The 14,853-nt window shown below is 45.4% G+C and overlaps 1 protein-coding gene across 2 annotated transcripts in view; it reads left to right on the forward strand.

Moving 5' to 3' along the window:
* Positions 1-14,853, forward strand: part of ntng2b (netrin g2b) — an 80,398-nt gene that overhangs the window by 37,265 nt on the left and 28,280 nt on the right. For both annotated transcript variants that reach the window (XM_080510028.1, XM_080510029.1), the window contains exons 4-5: positions 6,110-6,282; positions 8,793-8,822. In XM_080510028.1, the coding sequence (XP_080366154.1) occupies positions 6,110-6,282; positions 8,793-8,822 (203 nt within the window). The remainder of the gene's footprint in view (positions 1-6,109; positions 6,283-8,792; positions 8,823-14,853) is intronic.

A 14,853-nucleotide genomic window follows, 5' to 3' on the forward strand; every position in this document is an offset into this window, starting at 1 on the left:
CCGCGCTCTCTGCTGTCCAAAACAGGCAGCCCCCTCGCGTCGTTGCATATAACACGGGGGCCCAATGTGACTTTCGAGAGGCAGACGGCAGCGAGGATGGACAGGGGGAAACACAAACGGGACAGATGCGATCATTTGCGGCGCGAGGATAATTACTACTGATCAACGATCAGTGCAAGCATGCAGAAACGTCGATTGTGTTACAGGAGTTTATATAACCCGACTGCGGCGCCTGGCCAAAGAACTGACATCCAGCTTCCGTTTCCGACCGCCATGTCAAAAGGTGAATTCAAAACAGCTTGAATTCTGAATTGTTTGTCATTTGCAATTGCGTTCTGTGAAGCAGTCGCAGAGCCGTGCAGTCGGGGCATCAACTAATCACGCTTACGTCTGCCTAATCCAATCCCGAGCGACTTTTTCCAACTCAAAACAGTCGTCAATAATAACATTAGGCCCCGTCTTTAGACTCAATGTATAACTAATCGAATCACGGCTTATCAGAAAAATGAACAGGAACGACAATAAGGAGTGACTATCCATCCTCTATGCCCACTGTATCTAGGTTAGAGAGAGAGTGAGAGAGCGAGAGAGAGTGTGAGAGAGAGAGAGAGAGAGAGAGAGAGCGCACACCTGCAGGAAAAAAAAAAACCTTGCAATTTACTCAACAAGCACGTGTGAACAGTCACCCCCATGTTCACGTCGCAATAATCTGCTTGAAATACTAAAATAACACAGATGAGTGACACATTCTAAGGGCTGCCATATAAACAGAACCATAAAAATGCTGTAGTTTCCATGCCAGGCCACTAGTTGGCAGTGTGTTTTTGGATCCTTATGACATGGCCGGTAGTATATGTTCACTTGAGGAAGTGTCGTTAAATTCAAAAGGATGAGCAGCGACAAACTCTACTTTTTAGGAGGTTGATCTACTTGCACCTGTAGGAAAAAAACAAAACAAAAACAAAAACCCAAGCTAGTTATCGACTCCAACTGTAGAGCGAACGGCGCATTTCCTCACATTCGAGAAAGCTCAAGTCGTCCCCGCACAGATGGAGCCGAGGCTCAAGTGATTTGCAATTACTCCGGCCTGGAAGCAGTTTTCAGGAACTCGAAGTTCTGTTGTCGTGTAAGTGAATGGTCACAACGGACTTTTTTCCGAATTGGAGATGGTGAATGGAAACGCTGACGGAAAGGAAAGAAAAATCCAACTCCGCCTCGAGGATAGTATGCAAACTCCAGGCTTCAATTTGACCCGTGTTTTTAGTCGGTCTAAATTAGTATTTATGTCCTGTACTGCACACAGTACACACACACACGGCTTTGTTTTTAGTGAATTCTCAGTGGCTCCAAAACGCGGGAATATTTGGATTCACATCCCATGAAGGCGTTGCGCTGTTAAACCACAAACACTCGAAACGTCAGACACGGAATTGACCGGCAAACAATATGTCCAGCTGAAATTACAAGCGTCGTTTCCGGCTAATTGTTCAGGCATTTTCCATTTAGCGTCCGTCGCCGAAAGACTGACACACAACCCGCGTGAGGCTGGCGTTCGTGCGAATTTTCTGCTGCCTGCAGCATTCAGCCTCACGCTTCCCGTTGTGCCCTTGGGGACTTCGCTTGTAAACAAAGATTATGTTCATGTTCAGTGTTTCTTAAACAGCTCCTGTATCTGGGAGGTGTATAACAAACGCACCCGCATATGCATAACGTATGCAAAAAAACCTGAATTGTTTACATGCTCGGCATGCGTTCGTCTCCCCTGCTTTTTGCAGGCTGTCGTCTCCTGTAAGGTCATTGGCATTATGTCATTATTGGCACGGGCGTGTATCGAGTCACCCGCATGCACCACATGCATGCAAAAGACAAAGCAAATAAAAAAAAGAAAAAAGAAAAGTGCCTCAGAGCAATTTTTGTCTCCGCATAACGACCCGTGTGACCGAAACGCCAGTGTAACAATAGTGAACGACATGATGTGCTATGGAGGAAAATAAGATCAAGCATTTAATTAGTCTGAGGTATGTTGAGGTGGATAGATAGTTTTTGCAAACTAAAGACTGGAGTTTAAAAGAGACAGGGAAAAAAAATGAAAAATTAGCATTTCATTTCCTGCAATGTTACCATAATTCAACAAATTAGGATATTTTATTCAATTCATCTAATGTAGCAACGAAACCAAATTAAGTTTAAAAGCATTTCATGACGTTAGAAACACGGTTTTACTTGGTTGGATGTTCCTGGTAACTAGTTTCTCTGCGGAGTAAACGAAAAGTTTTAATAAAAATTTAAATGGTGAAAAGTATTTTAAACACTGTTCCAATAACATATTGTGTGTATTAAGAGAGATTTGAAGTTTTTCCAAGTCATTACATTTAATTCATACATTAATAGTGTATAATTTAACTGAAAATACCAAGTACCAAGAGTTCTATATGGTTTCGTAATAAGACAAAAGGTTTTTTGTGGCAAAAAACTGGCAAATGAAAGTTTGAAAATATGACCAATAAACTGTATTTATATATTTTTTGTAATTGTACAGGGAGTGGCGGGTGGTGGGGTGGAGGGGCTCTGTTTGAATAATTTTATCATGCGATGTTAAAAGATGACGAGCCTGTTGGACGAAAACATCCATCATTATCGAAAAGACACTTCGATGAGGCAGAACCAGAGAGTGAATTACAGGAGGATCAGGATCTTTATTTAACCGGAGGCTCCAGTTACAATTGTGTCCTGTGTTGCTCGTGTTTTCCAACCGGACTGCAGAAAACAGAAAACATCTCTGGACGCCGCCGGCGCGGCGCCAAGAGGCAGCGTTTTTTGCCGGTTCCTCCGACGCTGGTGGATTTTGTTGACGGGCGTCGCTGTGGTTTTTACAATCATAATAGTTTAGGGTCCCCCCAGAAAGAAAGTTTCCTCCACGTGGGCGAGGGGGAAACCAGGGAACATCGGCGATCACTTTCAGAATGAGTTCATAAATATGTGTGATTTTTTTTTGTTGTTGCTTTGTTTTTCCTGGAATGAAACTATTTTGTCGTTTCTGCAATTGTTCTCAGGCCGTATAACAAGCACACTTTGGACACCGACCCCCTAATTACAGGAGTGTGTGTGTGTGTGTGTGTGTGTGTGTGTGTGTGTGTGTGTGTGTGTGTGTGTGTGTGTGTGTGTGTGTGTGTGTGTGTGTGTGTGTGTGTGTGTGTGTGTGTGTGTGTGTGTGTGTGTGTGTGTGTGTGTGTGTGTGTGTGTGTGTGTGCGTGTGTGTGTGTCGGCCGAAACAAATTAGCATCCATTATTTCCTCAGCCTCCGAGTGTTCTGCTGTATTCTGCCCTTCTGTCTCCTCCTCCACTCACCTTCTCTTATTTCTTTTCCCCCCCTTCCCTCTCTCTCTCTCTCTCTCTCTCTCCCTCCCTCTGCAAGTAAATAGACATGCTCATGATGGATCCAGCTGTCCCGTCTTAACTTCCTTCAGCTCAGAGCTGCTACTCCCACTTTGATGACTGTGCACTGAAGGCAGACATCTTGCACATTAACATATGATTGTGCCCATGTATTATTTGTGTGCGGAGGGACTTGGAAAAGAGGGATGGAGTTGGGGGAGGGAGGGAGGGGAGGAAACATCCCAGTGCAGGCTGTCATCCGAAAGAGAGAGAGCAAGAGAGACATTGCACTTGAAAAGTCAGAGTGTCACATCACTCATGCGGAAGGAGCGCGAGGCGAAGAAGGACTCCTGGTTTTCCTGCGTTGTGCGTCGCCCCGAGTCAGGAAAGCAGGTCAAGGAGACGGGAGTCTCCAGAAAGTTTTAACCTGCGCTCTCGATACAGTTAAATGTAGGAGGCCTCAGCAGGAGTGGGACGCCGCTGAAGACGGCGTCAAGGTTAAGTCGCGTTTCGTCCTCGCGCTTTTGACGAAGTCGGCGTCGACAAAAGAGGGGGCCGTTTCCTCAACGGCGGGCGCCATTAGGCCCGCAAGGCACAAATGGCTGCATGACTGGGCAGCAAAAAAAAAAAAAAAAAGTGCAACTCCCCAGAACCTCGCGGTCGGCGGCGTTTTCCCCACTTTCGCGACGAGACGGATGAGATTCGTCGGCGAGGACGCCGGAGATGAGAAGCGGCGATACGTTCGGCGCTGTCAGTCACTCGGCGCGGGCATTCGTCACCCGCTCCCGTGCTTCTCTGATCTGTTGTCTGTCATCAGCGCTCTCAGACACATGCATCACAATCACACACACACACACACACACACACACCTGTCTTACTTGACACTCTCAAGCGCTTCACTTTTCTTTTTTTTTTTCCCCTCCATGAAAAAGAGATGTTCAATTTCCGTCTTGGCTAAGTGGACAGATCGTGTCCTTCAGAAGGCGTGCGGGGAAACAAGGCCTTGTCGGTGGATGGATCCTGTCAGCGAGCTCGGTGATCACAGAGAAACGGGGGGGGGGGGATTTACAAGTTGGTGATCAACTTGTCAAATTTGTAGTTTTTTTTCCCATTCAGGATTTCTTACTTTCAGTCGCCATTTTCTCAGAATCTGAGCTTATATATATATATATATGAAGTCGATTGTCACAAAAAAATAATAAGAAAGCGCCGTAGATTAGTGTGGGAGGGGAAGAAGAAGATTGAAGCCGTCATCTCGCCACAATACAGAGGCCATTCTTTGAATATTTGATGCAGACGGATGGCTGCTCACTCCAGTGGAACAAACTGGATTGGAGTCCAGTCGCTCATCTGGAAAAGGCTGTAATTTGAAGTCGTGGCTGCGGAGTGTCCTTAAGATCCTCATTTCCTTCCTGGCAAAACCTCAACCCCGGGATCAGCCCACCTGGGACCCGGCCCTCTGCCGAGGTCAAGTGTGCACGCGTCCCGTCCACGTCCATCCACATGCGGCCCCGCTCCCATGCAGAAATCCAGACACTTGAATTCCGCCGGCAGTAATTGCATGTAATCATTTCGCTCTGGCTTTGCACTTGTGGACAGAGAGAGGATGAATAAATTACCAAGGCACATCATTTTGGACTCCGCTTGTGGGAAAAAAAAAAATAATTTTCATTATTGGAATTAAAATTGAATGGAAAGTGAAAAATTACTTGTCGTAATTCAATTTTTTCGTATGATCAATTATTTGGATTTGGGAGTGAGAAAAGCCGAGAAAATTGATTAAATGGCAAACATCCCCTCATGAGCCTCAGACGCCACAGTTATTGTGTTGAGAGCCGTCAACTTAATCTGCCTTCAGTGTATTTTCTCCATTTACTCCTAAACTCACCGCGTAATACACGCGAAAAAAAAACAACAACTGGAGACTCATTAGGAGACGGATTTTCAAACGAGATGAAAAGATCTCCCAAAAAATTTTTTTTAACAAATCAATGAATTGACAAAACATTTCAGCTCCACAGTCCATGTGTCAAGAGTGTGCGTTGTTCATCGACGCCGCCATATTTTCTTTGATTCATATTCGTGTCGCCTCCGGAGTCCGCGCGTAAAGCGCAACTGCTGCGAAGTTAAATCAAATGACACCGAATCAGACTGACTGGCAAAGGTACAAACTGTACGGGGAAGCATCAGGATGGGAAATCGCCCAGAAAGAGGCAAATACATTCCAGCCCCCAAAAGAGTAAGAGCAAATGCCGTGAACCCAAACATGGAAGCCGGCCTCCAGAGCGTCATATAGGATATTTTTACGCGTTTGTATTTTACATCTCGTGCTGGGTGAGCGGCGACACCGATGGGACTTGAAAGCGCACACGCATGAGGATGAAGAATTACAAGTTTTCCATTTCAGTTAATATTTCACCTGAAAATTCGTCTTATGTCGGCCTAAATAATTAGACAACCCATGATGGTAACGACAAAAAAAAAAATCTTCTCAACTGAGGCGAGGAAACACCCATTGCAGTATTTATATCCCCGTACAAAAGGTGGTGCTTTCATATTCGGTATTATTATCTTCCTCCCGCAGTGGGACGCGGGGACTCGCGTCACACGTCAACCTTTACATTTCACACTCGTCAACTGACTTGGCCCGTCTCTCTCTCTCTCTCTCTCTCTCTCTCTCTCTCTCTCTCTCTCTCTCTCTCTCTCTCTCTCTCTCTCTCTCTCTTTCTTTCAGGTGCAAGTGTAACCTCCATGCCTCCCAGTGCCTGCTGATCGAAGGGAACCTCCAGTGCCAGTGTGAACACAACACCACGGGCCAGGACTGCCAGCGATGCAAGAAGGGCTTCAAAGCCAAGTCCTGGAAAGCGGGTTCCTACCTGCCGCCGCCCAACGGAACCCCCAACACCTGTACGTACACCCCCCCACCCCCCGTACGCCTCATTAATCTGACACAGTCAGACTTGCAGGCACCGTTCACACTTGTGGTGAGGTTCCCTGAAAGCTTCGAGAGAAATAAAACAAAGAAAGAAGGAAAAGTATGGCGTAAGTTAAAAATAAAACGCGTGCCAGACTGACAATGTGACAGTGGAAACGAAGCCACGGACCCTTGAACTTTGAATTGTCAAACACATTTCAAACCTTCGATTTGACTTTTGATCTAAAATTTCTAAATTCCAAGTTTCACACTTGTGATAATAAACAAATATCCACTTTTTCCGTGGTTCTTATTTGAGAGTCAGTAAACACGTGCAATTGTTCCGTCTTTGTAGTTTTGGCCAAATCAGCACTTGCGTTGCAACACGACAACGATTCAAGTGAAAAATTATCGTTTTTTTTTTTTTTTTTTCTTTTTTAGCATTTTCATTTCCGAAAAGATTCACGTTTACACAGCAACGAAGCAAGCAGTTAGCATGCGATGCCACTAGGGGGTGCCGCTGCTTGATTTTGTAATGAAACCACACACGCGCGCACAGATAATACGCCTGTTTGTAATAATGGTGCAATATTTAATTATGCAATACATTATGCAATAACACCTGCCTTCTGTAATAACTCGTATATTGCAACAGTTTTTTACTAAATGTGGGATAAATGATTAAATGCACCGAATGACACTCGTCTGCTTTAATTTCTTCAAGTAAATAGAAATGTCTGGTGGAAATACTGACTGGCTTGGAACTTTAAAAACCTTGCGGCCACAACGGCAGCGGATCCAAAAAGTTGATTTAAATCCTGCATTCTGCCATCGTTATGTTGGCAGGACATGAGCAAAAACAAAGAGTGACATATAATTCTAGTCCAACTGAATCTAAATTTGTTTCTCATGATTAAACATGGAACCACGGAGACCGAGGAAGGTAAAAACTTATTACATAATGCACCAAATTATTACATTTTCTTTTAAGAAAAGGGTGGAACACCCACATTTTGTAATAACGGTTGCAATATGTAACTAGTTGTGTGCATATTATCGTGAAAAGCAGCATTATTACATAGCGAGTTGAGAAAGTATTACATTATTACACATTGCACCGTTATTATATAATGTGGCGCGACGCGCTATGAACATTAACAATGGCGAGAACACGGACAATCGTTATGTACAGTCAACAAAGTTGGATTGTTATGACAGAGACTGTCAAAATAAAATCACCGAGTCCCAGTAGAACATGGACGGGGACTCATGACAGTTTTTTTTTTTTATTAATAGGCTCAATCAGCTAAACAATCACCTAAACAGCCATGTAACACCCGCGCGGCAACACATTGGCTAATATGTCTGCAGTGTGGACATTTTTCAATTAAAAAGCGAAAAAAGTAAACACGCGGTAGAGTACACTAACAGAACAGCGCCAAACATGACGAGTGTGAACACACCCTCAATGCCACAGACTGATTATTAATCCTCACATGGAATATTAATGCTTCAATAAAATGCTGGTTGGGTATTTTTAACCAGAAAACACGGATCATGACCTGATAATAGTCCCACTATTTTCCCAAAACTGAAAACATGGAACCTTTTTTTTTTTTTTTTTTTTAAACAAATTCAATGCAGTTCAATGGAACTGCAACACAACGGGGGGGGGCACGAGGTGGAGGAAAGCCTCTCGGAGAGTGTAGCCAGCTACCGTCGCTCGCTATGATAAAATAATAATCTAGGGCAGCCCCTCCCTAGTTTCTCCTCCTTTCAAACGAACTCAGGCACTCTCGCATGCACAGTGAAACGCCAGCACACACACACACACCTGTACCTGTGCACACACTGCAGAGAATGGCTCCATTGTCCAAGGTTTATTTATTTTTTTAATAATTATTATTACTCTGTTTCAAACCCATTTATCTCTTATAGCACCGACACACACCTTCAGAAGCCAACACTATCCTTTAAATAGAATGTTTTTAAAAACACACTCTTGAATCCCATTAGTGGAATTTAAAAATTAAAATGTTTGCAACTTCATCGCTTGAAATTCGACACAAAAAAAATGGCCACGGCTCAGGAAAGGCTTCGGTCTCTACAGATTGCATAATGCATGCCAAGCTGGGCTAACTATAAATACAATCTTGGGGGGGGGGGGGCTGGAAAAGCAAAAAGTTTTGATTTGAGGGTAGCGGCGGGGTAGCGCTCGCTGAAAACATGCATATATGATGAGGGCCAGTGAGTCTGAGGAGTAACGAGTTAAATTGGGCAGGGTACAGGGAAGCGGTGCAGATCCAGTAATTACCCCAAGACACTAAGAGGTGGTCTATAATGAGCCCTTATTCTGCGGAGCGCCTCTTAAACTCTCTCTGCCACCTGAGTCTGATGAACGAGGCAGAGTCAAGTCTTTAGGCAAATTGAATGCATAAATAACAACAAGTTCTTATTGTCTCTTCCTTTTCTTTTTTTTCCCCCCCTTCTTATTCTCTTTCAGGTACAATTGCTGGTTCCCCCTCCGGTTCTAGTAAGTAATAATGCAAAAGGAAAGCAGGAATTGTGGTGTGTCTCTCCCCCCCCCCCTCTTCTTTTGTTGCATTGTTTTTTTTTAAATGCAAGTTTTAACCCCTATACCTCTCCATCTGTATGTCTACTAAACTCCCCCTCTCTCCTGTGATGTTGGGCTCTCTCTCTCACACTCTCTCTCTCTCTCTCTCGTCCGTCGTTCCCTGTGTCTCCTCTCTCGGAGCTGCAGCTTGGGCCCGGCGTGCTTCATTATTAATAGGTCTCTCTGTCGCCATGTCCTTTCATCACAGCACATCACACTAACCTGCACAGGAGGAATTCTTCCACAGTTCTGCTTTTATTTTATTTCATTCCCCCCCCCCCCTTCTTCAGACTAAAGGCAGTGCTGTTGATGGATTGAAGGAAGACGGGATGAGAGAGGGCTGTGTGGAGATGGGTGGCGGGTGGAGTAGCAAAAAGGAAGCTGAGAGAGACGGAGACAGAAAAAGAGACAAAAAGAGGAAGGGGGGGAAGAAAAAAAAAAAAAAGGAGAGAGGATGCGGGCATATGTAGTGTGTTGTAATGCAGTGTGATTCCGGGTGAGGAGCTCAGGGAGGCAGGAATAAAAGGGAATTTGATTAGGGATTCTCTCTGTGGAGAGGCTCTCAGCCTCCGAGCTGTTAGACAGAAACGATCGGCAAAGTGGCAACATCAACCCTGACAGCACTGGGCTTTTCTCCACATGGCCCAACAGTAAAAGGCTGATGCATGGATAGACTGAGCAATTGGACTGCGCCGCCCGAGCCCACTCGTGGAAGGCCTTCCTCCGGCAATTAAGACGCCACCGTGCGGCTCCGCGGACGAGCAGCGAGTGCGATTTGTCGGCGTGAATGATGATCCTTGGGCTCAATGTGTTGGGTCGGGCGCTCGCGGAAGCGAGTGCGTTTGTTGATGGAGATTTCTGCTTGTGTTGCTGGATAGTCGCCACCGCGACTCCGCCCGAGACGGAGATCGGAGCTGAAGTAGAGTACGGGGGTGGGACCGGAGGCGGGCGTGAAGGTGGAGGAGACGGCGGAGCCGGAGGCGAGGGCGGGCCCCAGGGCGAAGCAGAGAAAGACACAGGCGTCACCGAGTCTGAGCAGCCCCCGGCCGTTACCCGTGAGCCCCCCGGGGCCCCCGAAGGAGGTGCGGAAAAGTAGCTTAGTCATAGCGAGACGTAGAGTAGAAGTGATTCTGCAAAAAATATTCGAAAAATGGTTCTTTTCTTTTTGTACATTTCTGCAGAAATACCAATTTTCCAGATCAGAATTTTGAAGTCTCTTTTCTCAAAACGCTGTTTTAAAAGATTTTCTTCATTCGATTGTTATTCTTTGACAACTCTTGGACATTTTGGGAATACGCGCCGATGACTGCCACTTTAATTAACATTGTTCCATTCAGACTGAACGGGACCATTCTGGCCCCTGTGCAATCAGAAAGGAGAACCAATAAATCAGCGCCTGGGAATTCTAGATCATTAACTTGCTCTGTCTTACCTGTTTAATGTAAACAAACAATGACTTGTGAAAGTTTTGGAGGGGGTTTTTTCTTGGCCAATCACATTTAGTCTGTGTCGTCATGTGTAACACAGGTACACAACGGAAGAAATTCAATTCGAATGGAAATTTGTTAAAATCACACACACACAAAACCCAACTGTTTTTGTGACCTACTAAATAAAAATACCGCGTTCAGATAGAGATTAGAAATTAAAAATGTGCCACTCTGCATATGCGTCGTGACTCCTACTAGCGCTACGAGTTACAACTTTTACATGGGTGATGAGAGCGAGACTCGGTAGAGCGCAGACCTTCGCCAATGCCGCGTTTGTTTGCAGAATCGACTTAGCATCGCCAGCATGTTAGCCGTTGGCACACATCTACGCAAGCTAGCACGTCAGCGAGCAACGTCACTGTGTGAAACACTGAGCAGGGAGCGTCTCCATGGCAACGGATGCTGATCTCCTTTGCTCTCCACGAGGGGCCTCTCTCGTCCGCTTTGTACGAGACATTCTTTGGGGATTCATTCAGAAACGGCGTTAACGTCCTCAATCCTAGTCAATTGGTCCTTGACAAGTCATGCCTGCAGATTTTATTCAAGTCGGGTCAGTTGTTTTTTGCGACAAAGCTGGTAAACTACACTCATAGAAACCAATACATGAATAAACACGCCGACTTCGTCGGTCGCTGGGGGACCGTGGCAGTCGACCATTGACTTGCTTGTGACAAATCCAAAGTGTGTCCCTGTGGACTTGCTTAAAGACGCTGACAAGTAGAGTGTTTGTGTGTGTGTGTGTGTGTGTGTACACAGCATCCATAATTCATCCCGCAGCTTACTGGGGGTCTCAAGTCTTACATTGACTGTTGCCCCGCGCCGCGTGTCGGCCCCCAGCGTCAACGGCTGAATGTGGGTTGCCCCCGTTGTCGTGCGCGGACGCGCTGAACTATACAGGCATTCAGACTTTTATTTGTTCTGACTGGCTGGCTTCAAGCAACGCAGGACGGATGTGAACGGTTTCTGTCAGCCGTTTCGATGTACAGTGAAGTGGTCCTTAAAGCCCAGCCCGCTCGCCGTCATGCTAAATTTAAAGCCCCGCCGTCTCGGTTCGGCAGCGGACCTCTGGCGTTACACCGGGAAAAAAAAAAAAAAAAAAAAGCACTTAGAACGTGGGAGGAGCCGCGATCTCGGCACCGCTCGCTGCGGAGTCGTCAGACTTTTTTTTCCGTCTTGAGGAAATCCATTAGTCGCATTTTTCTGAACGGCGCAGCACTTTTCTTGTTTGGCTGACATCAGTAAAGGAACTCAAGGTATGCGCTGATTAGCCGCGAACGGGGGGGGGACGGACCGACAGAAGCCTTAACGAACGCAGCGGCAGTCCTTTGTGAGCTTTTTAAAAGTCCACTGCAGAGGACACCAACTTCACAGAGCACCTTGTATGCAATTTTTTTTTTTTTTTCCGCTCACGCTCAGACATATTGTGCCAATATGTGCTATAAGCCACCTCCTAAACAAGCTGACTTGTTTTCCTTTTTTTTTTTCCCCAACTTAGCTTGTTGGAAAGTGACAATTTGATAAATTGTCCAAAAAGTACAATAATCATTCAGGGAAATGGGGACAAATCAGGCATAATTTAGACAGAATGTTTAATAACCGCAACTCACTAAGTGATTGTTCACTGTTTGTCACCAACATGTCATGCTTATTGCGTTAATTAGGTGTAAAACTGCTGCAGAGTTATGTGAAAACCCTTTTCCAATTAATTCACTTGAACTGGCGATATTTAACTTGAACAATTTAAAGGGGGGGGGATGCAAACTGCTCAGTTACACATCTCAAAACTCAATGATCACGCACTTATATCCCTCCCTTTTTCTATTTTTTCTTTTAAATCTCAAGTTTAATGGAATGTATTTGGCTTGAATATGACCCTGATGTGAACGCACTCGTGTTCGTGTGTGTGCCTGTGTGTGTGTGTGGGTGTGTGTGTGTAGATTTATCGTGGGCATATGGTGCCGTTCAGTGGAACCCATAAATCATCGTCATCCCCTCCTCTTCCTCCCGGGGATCCGAGGTCTTAGGTTCCACACTCACAGAGCCGCCGCCACTACCGTTTGCACACGCCGACACACATCCACGTTTTATCACACCGTGCGCCTGAAGGTCCTGCGACTTTATTAAGTAGATCGCATTATGACGTTGGTTATTTGCAATAACATAACCTGCAGTGTCACCATGAATCTCTGTGGTATCTGAAGATGCATTGAAAACCTGTCGGATTTTTTTTTTCTTTTTTTTTTCCAAGATCTGAGGGAAAGCAACAGGTGTACAGAATCTGTTTATATCCATTTCAAGTTGGTTATTCAAATCATGCTCTCATGATAATTTAAAGGAATCTAAATACAAATCCGTACGTTATTGCACGACTTTACAAGTCGGTCAGTGCTCAAGTTTTTTTTTTTTCCCCCCGCCGTGGCTTCTGCTGACAAAGCAGATCCATCTCTAAAACTATTTGAGCAGGCTTATAGGCTGGACAGCATGTCATAGTAGTTGCACGCTCTGTTGTTGCGTCGCTGCCCCAGTTAAGTGTGAGTGAGAATGCTCAGATGAGGATTAGCAATCTATTGGCAAGAGAGCCTGATCCACGGAGGCTGCGGCCCCATTGGTCGGCGGGACAGATGGGTGTTCGGCGGCGAGGGGGAGGGGAGGTTTAAAAGCAAAAAAAAAAAAAAAAAAAAAAAGCAAATCCCAAAACCCTGTCATACATCTACCTCTGCAGCGACTCGAGCCAACGTGGCCCTACATGAACCTGCTTTATCTCTTTTGGCCAAATTAATATCCCAGGAATGTTTAAAAAAAGAAAAATGGATTCCAGCAGCATATGTACAAAAAAATAAAAAAAATCTCTCTCTCTCTGACACACACACACACACACACACGACGTTCAGTTTTATCAAGCTTGAACTTGGCCTTGCTCTGGGGGGAGATTGGCTCATGTCTGGAAAATCGTGTGACGTATTAATAACGTGCACGCTCCCACTTTGTCCGACGCCATTAGATGTTCCGGCAAATGATACCTGGTCCCGAATCGCAACGTCTTCATTAGTGTGGAGTTAAATCAACGTCTCCAGTAATAAAGGATGAACATGCCAAGACAGACGGGGGGCATTAAATATTATTGTCATATTTTCTTAGGCTTCGCTAATGCGAGTGGATAAATGATCTCATTACATGCAAAAGCATCGATTCGGACTTTAGTCTTAAAAAGAAAAATTCACCTACACTCTCCTTTGTGTACAGTAGAGAGTGTGTGTGTGTGTGTGTGTGTGTGTGTGTGTGTGTGTGTGTGTGTGTGTGTGTGTGTGTGTGTGTGTGTGTGTGTGTGTGTGTGTGTGTGTGTGTGTGTGTGTGTGTGTGTGTGTGTCGAGAGACAGTTAGTGCGTCCATCTGTGCGGACAGACAGGCACATATTAGAGGATTATGGAACGAATCAGCTTAAGGCTGTTGATGCATTTCATGAGAGAGTGATGGCGCTGTTGCGGCGGCTGAAAATGACACCATGACCTCCTCCATCCTTTAAAACACACGGAGTCCTCCGACTTGTCGGCCCTCTCAACCCCTCGGGCACTTTGATACTCGTGAAGGTAGAGGCACAGTCGTACCGGACTTGATGTAATTTAGACGCGACAACGCGATGGGAAGGCTCCGCGAGCGCGAGGGCTGGAAATTATGTAAACGCCGGCTTGTATTCAAGACCCCAAATCCCCTGCTAGTGCAAGATTAAAACCTGCCAGATCGCTCTTCCCCACGGTTTACACTTTCCGGCGCTCTGTTTTCCAACTGTCTAGTTTAATAAAAGATGTACACACATCTCCGGATGTGGACAACACACTGTCCTTCCAGGACCAGAATGACTGGAACAATTTTTTTTTCTCCCCCTCCCCTCGCCGAACAGATGTGAAATGAGTTTTACGATGCACTTTCTGCCAAGAGTGTCGTAACAACGCTGCATTACGACGCGGCTTTGATGCACTTGATCTTCGTCGCATCGTACAGTATGTTTAACGCAACGATTGCCGACCGGGGACCTAAAAGCGGTGATCTACAGTCGGGCGTAATCGGCAATAAATCTTTGTTATCAGGTATTAAAAGCGCCAAAGTCAACTTTACGTCTAAATAATGGCGGAGTTTACCGCAGTGTGCAACAGGGCAGAAACTTCAGTGCTGCATTTTAAAGGTCGGAACGTCACGGATCCTATTACGACTGATTCCTCGCGTTATCCGTTCAATGAGGACTGGAGTGTGAAATCATAGGATCTAAAAGGACACCAGTTTCAAAAGGGAAACTCTCACAAGCAGTCATTTATTTATTAATGTAGCTCACTGCTGCTGCACAATGGTTTATTTATAGATGGGTAATGAATTCATTGCTGTGGTGAAGGTGAGAGGATAGCGTTGCCATTATTTGTCACTAATCATCCGATGACGAAACGGTGTGTGTGTGTGTGTGTGTGTGT

This window comes from Blennius ocellaris (genome assembly GCF_963422515.1).
Source record: "Blennius ocellaris genome assembly, chromosome: 15".
Classification (NCBI taxonomy): domain Eukaryota; kingdom Metazoa; phylum Chordata; class Actinopteri; order Blenniiformes; family Blenniidae; genus Blennius; species Blennius ocellaris.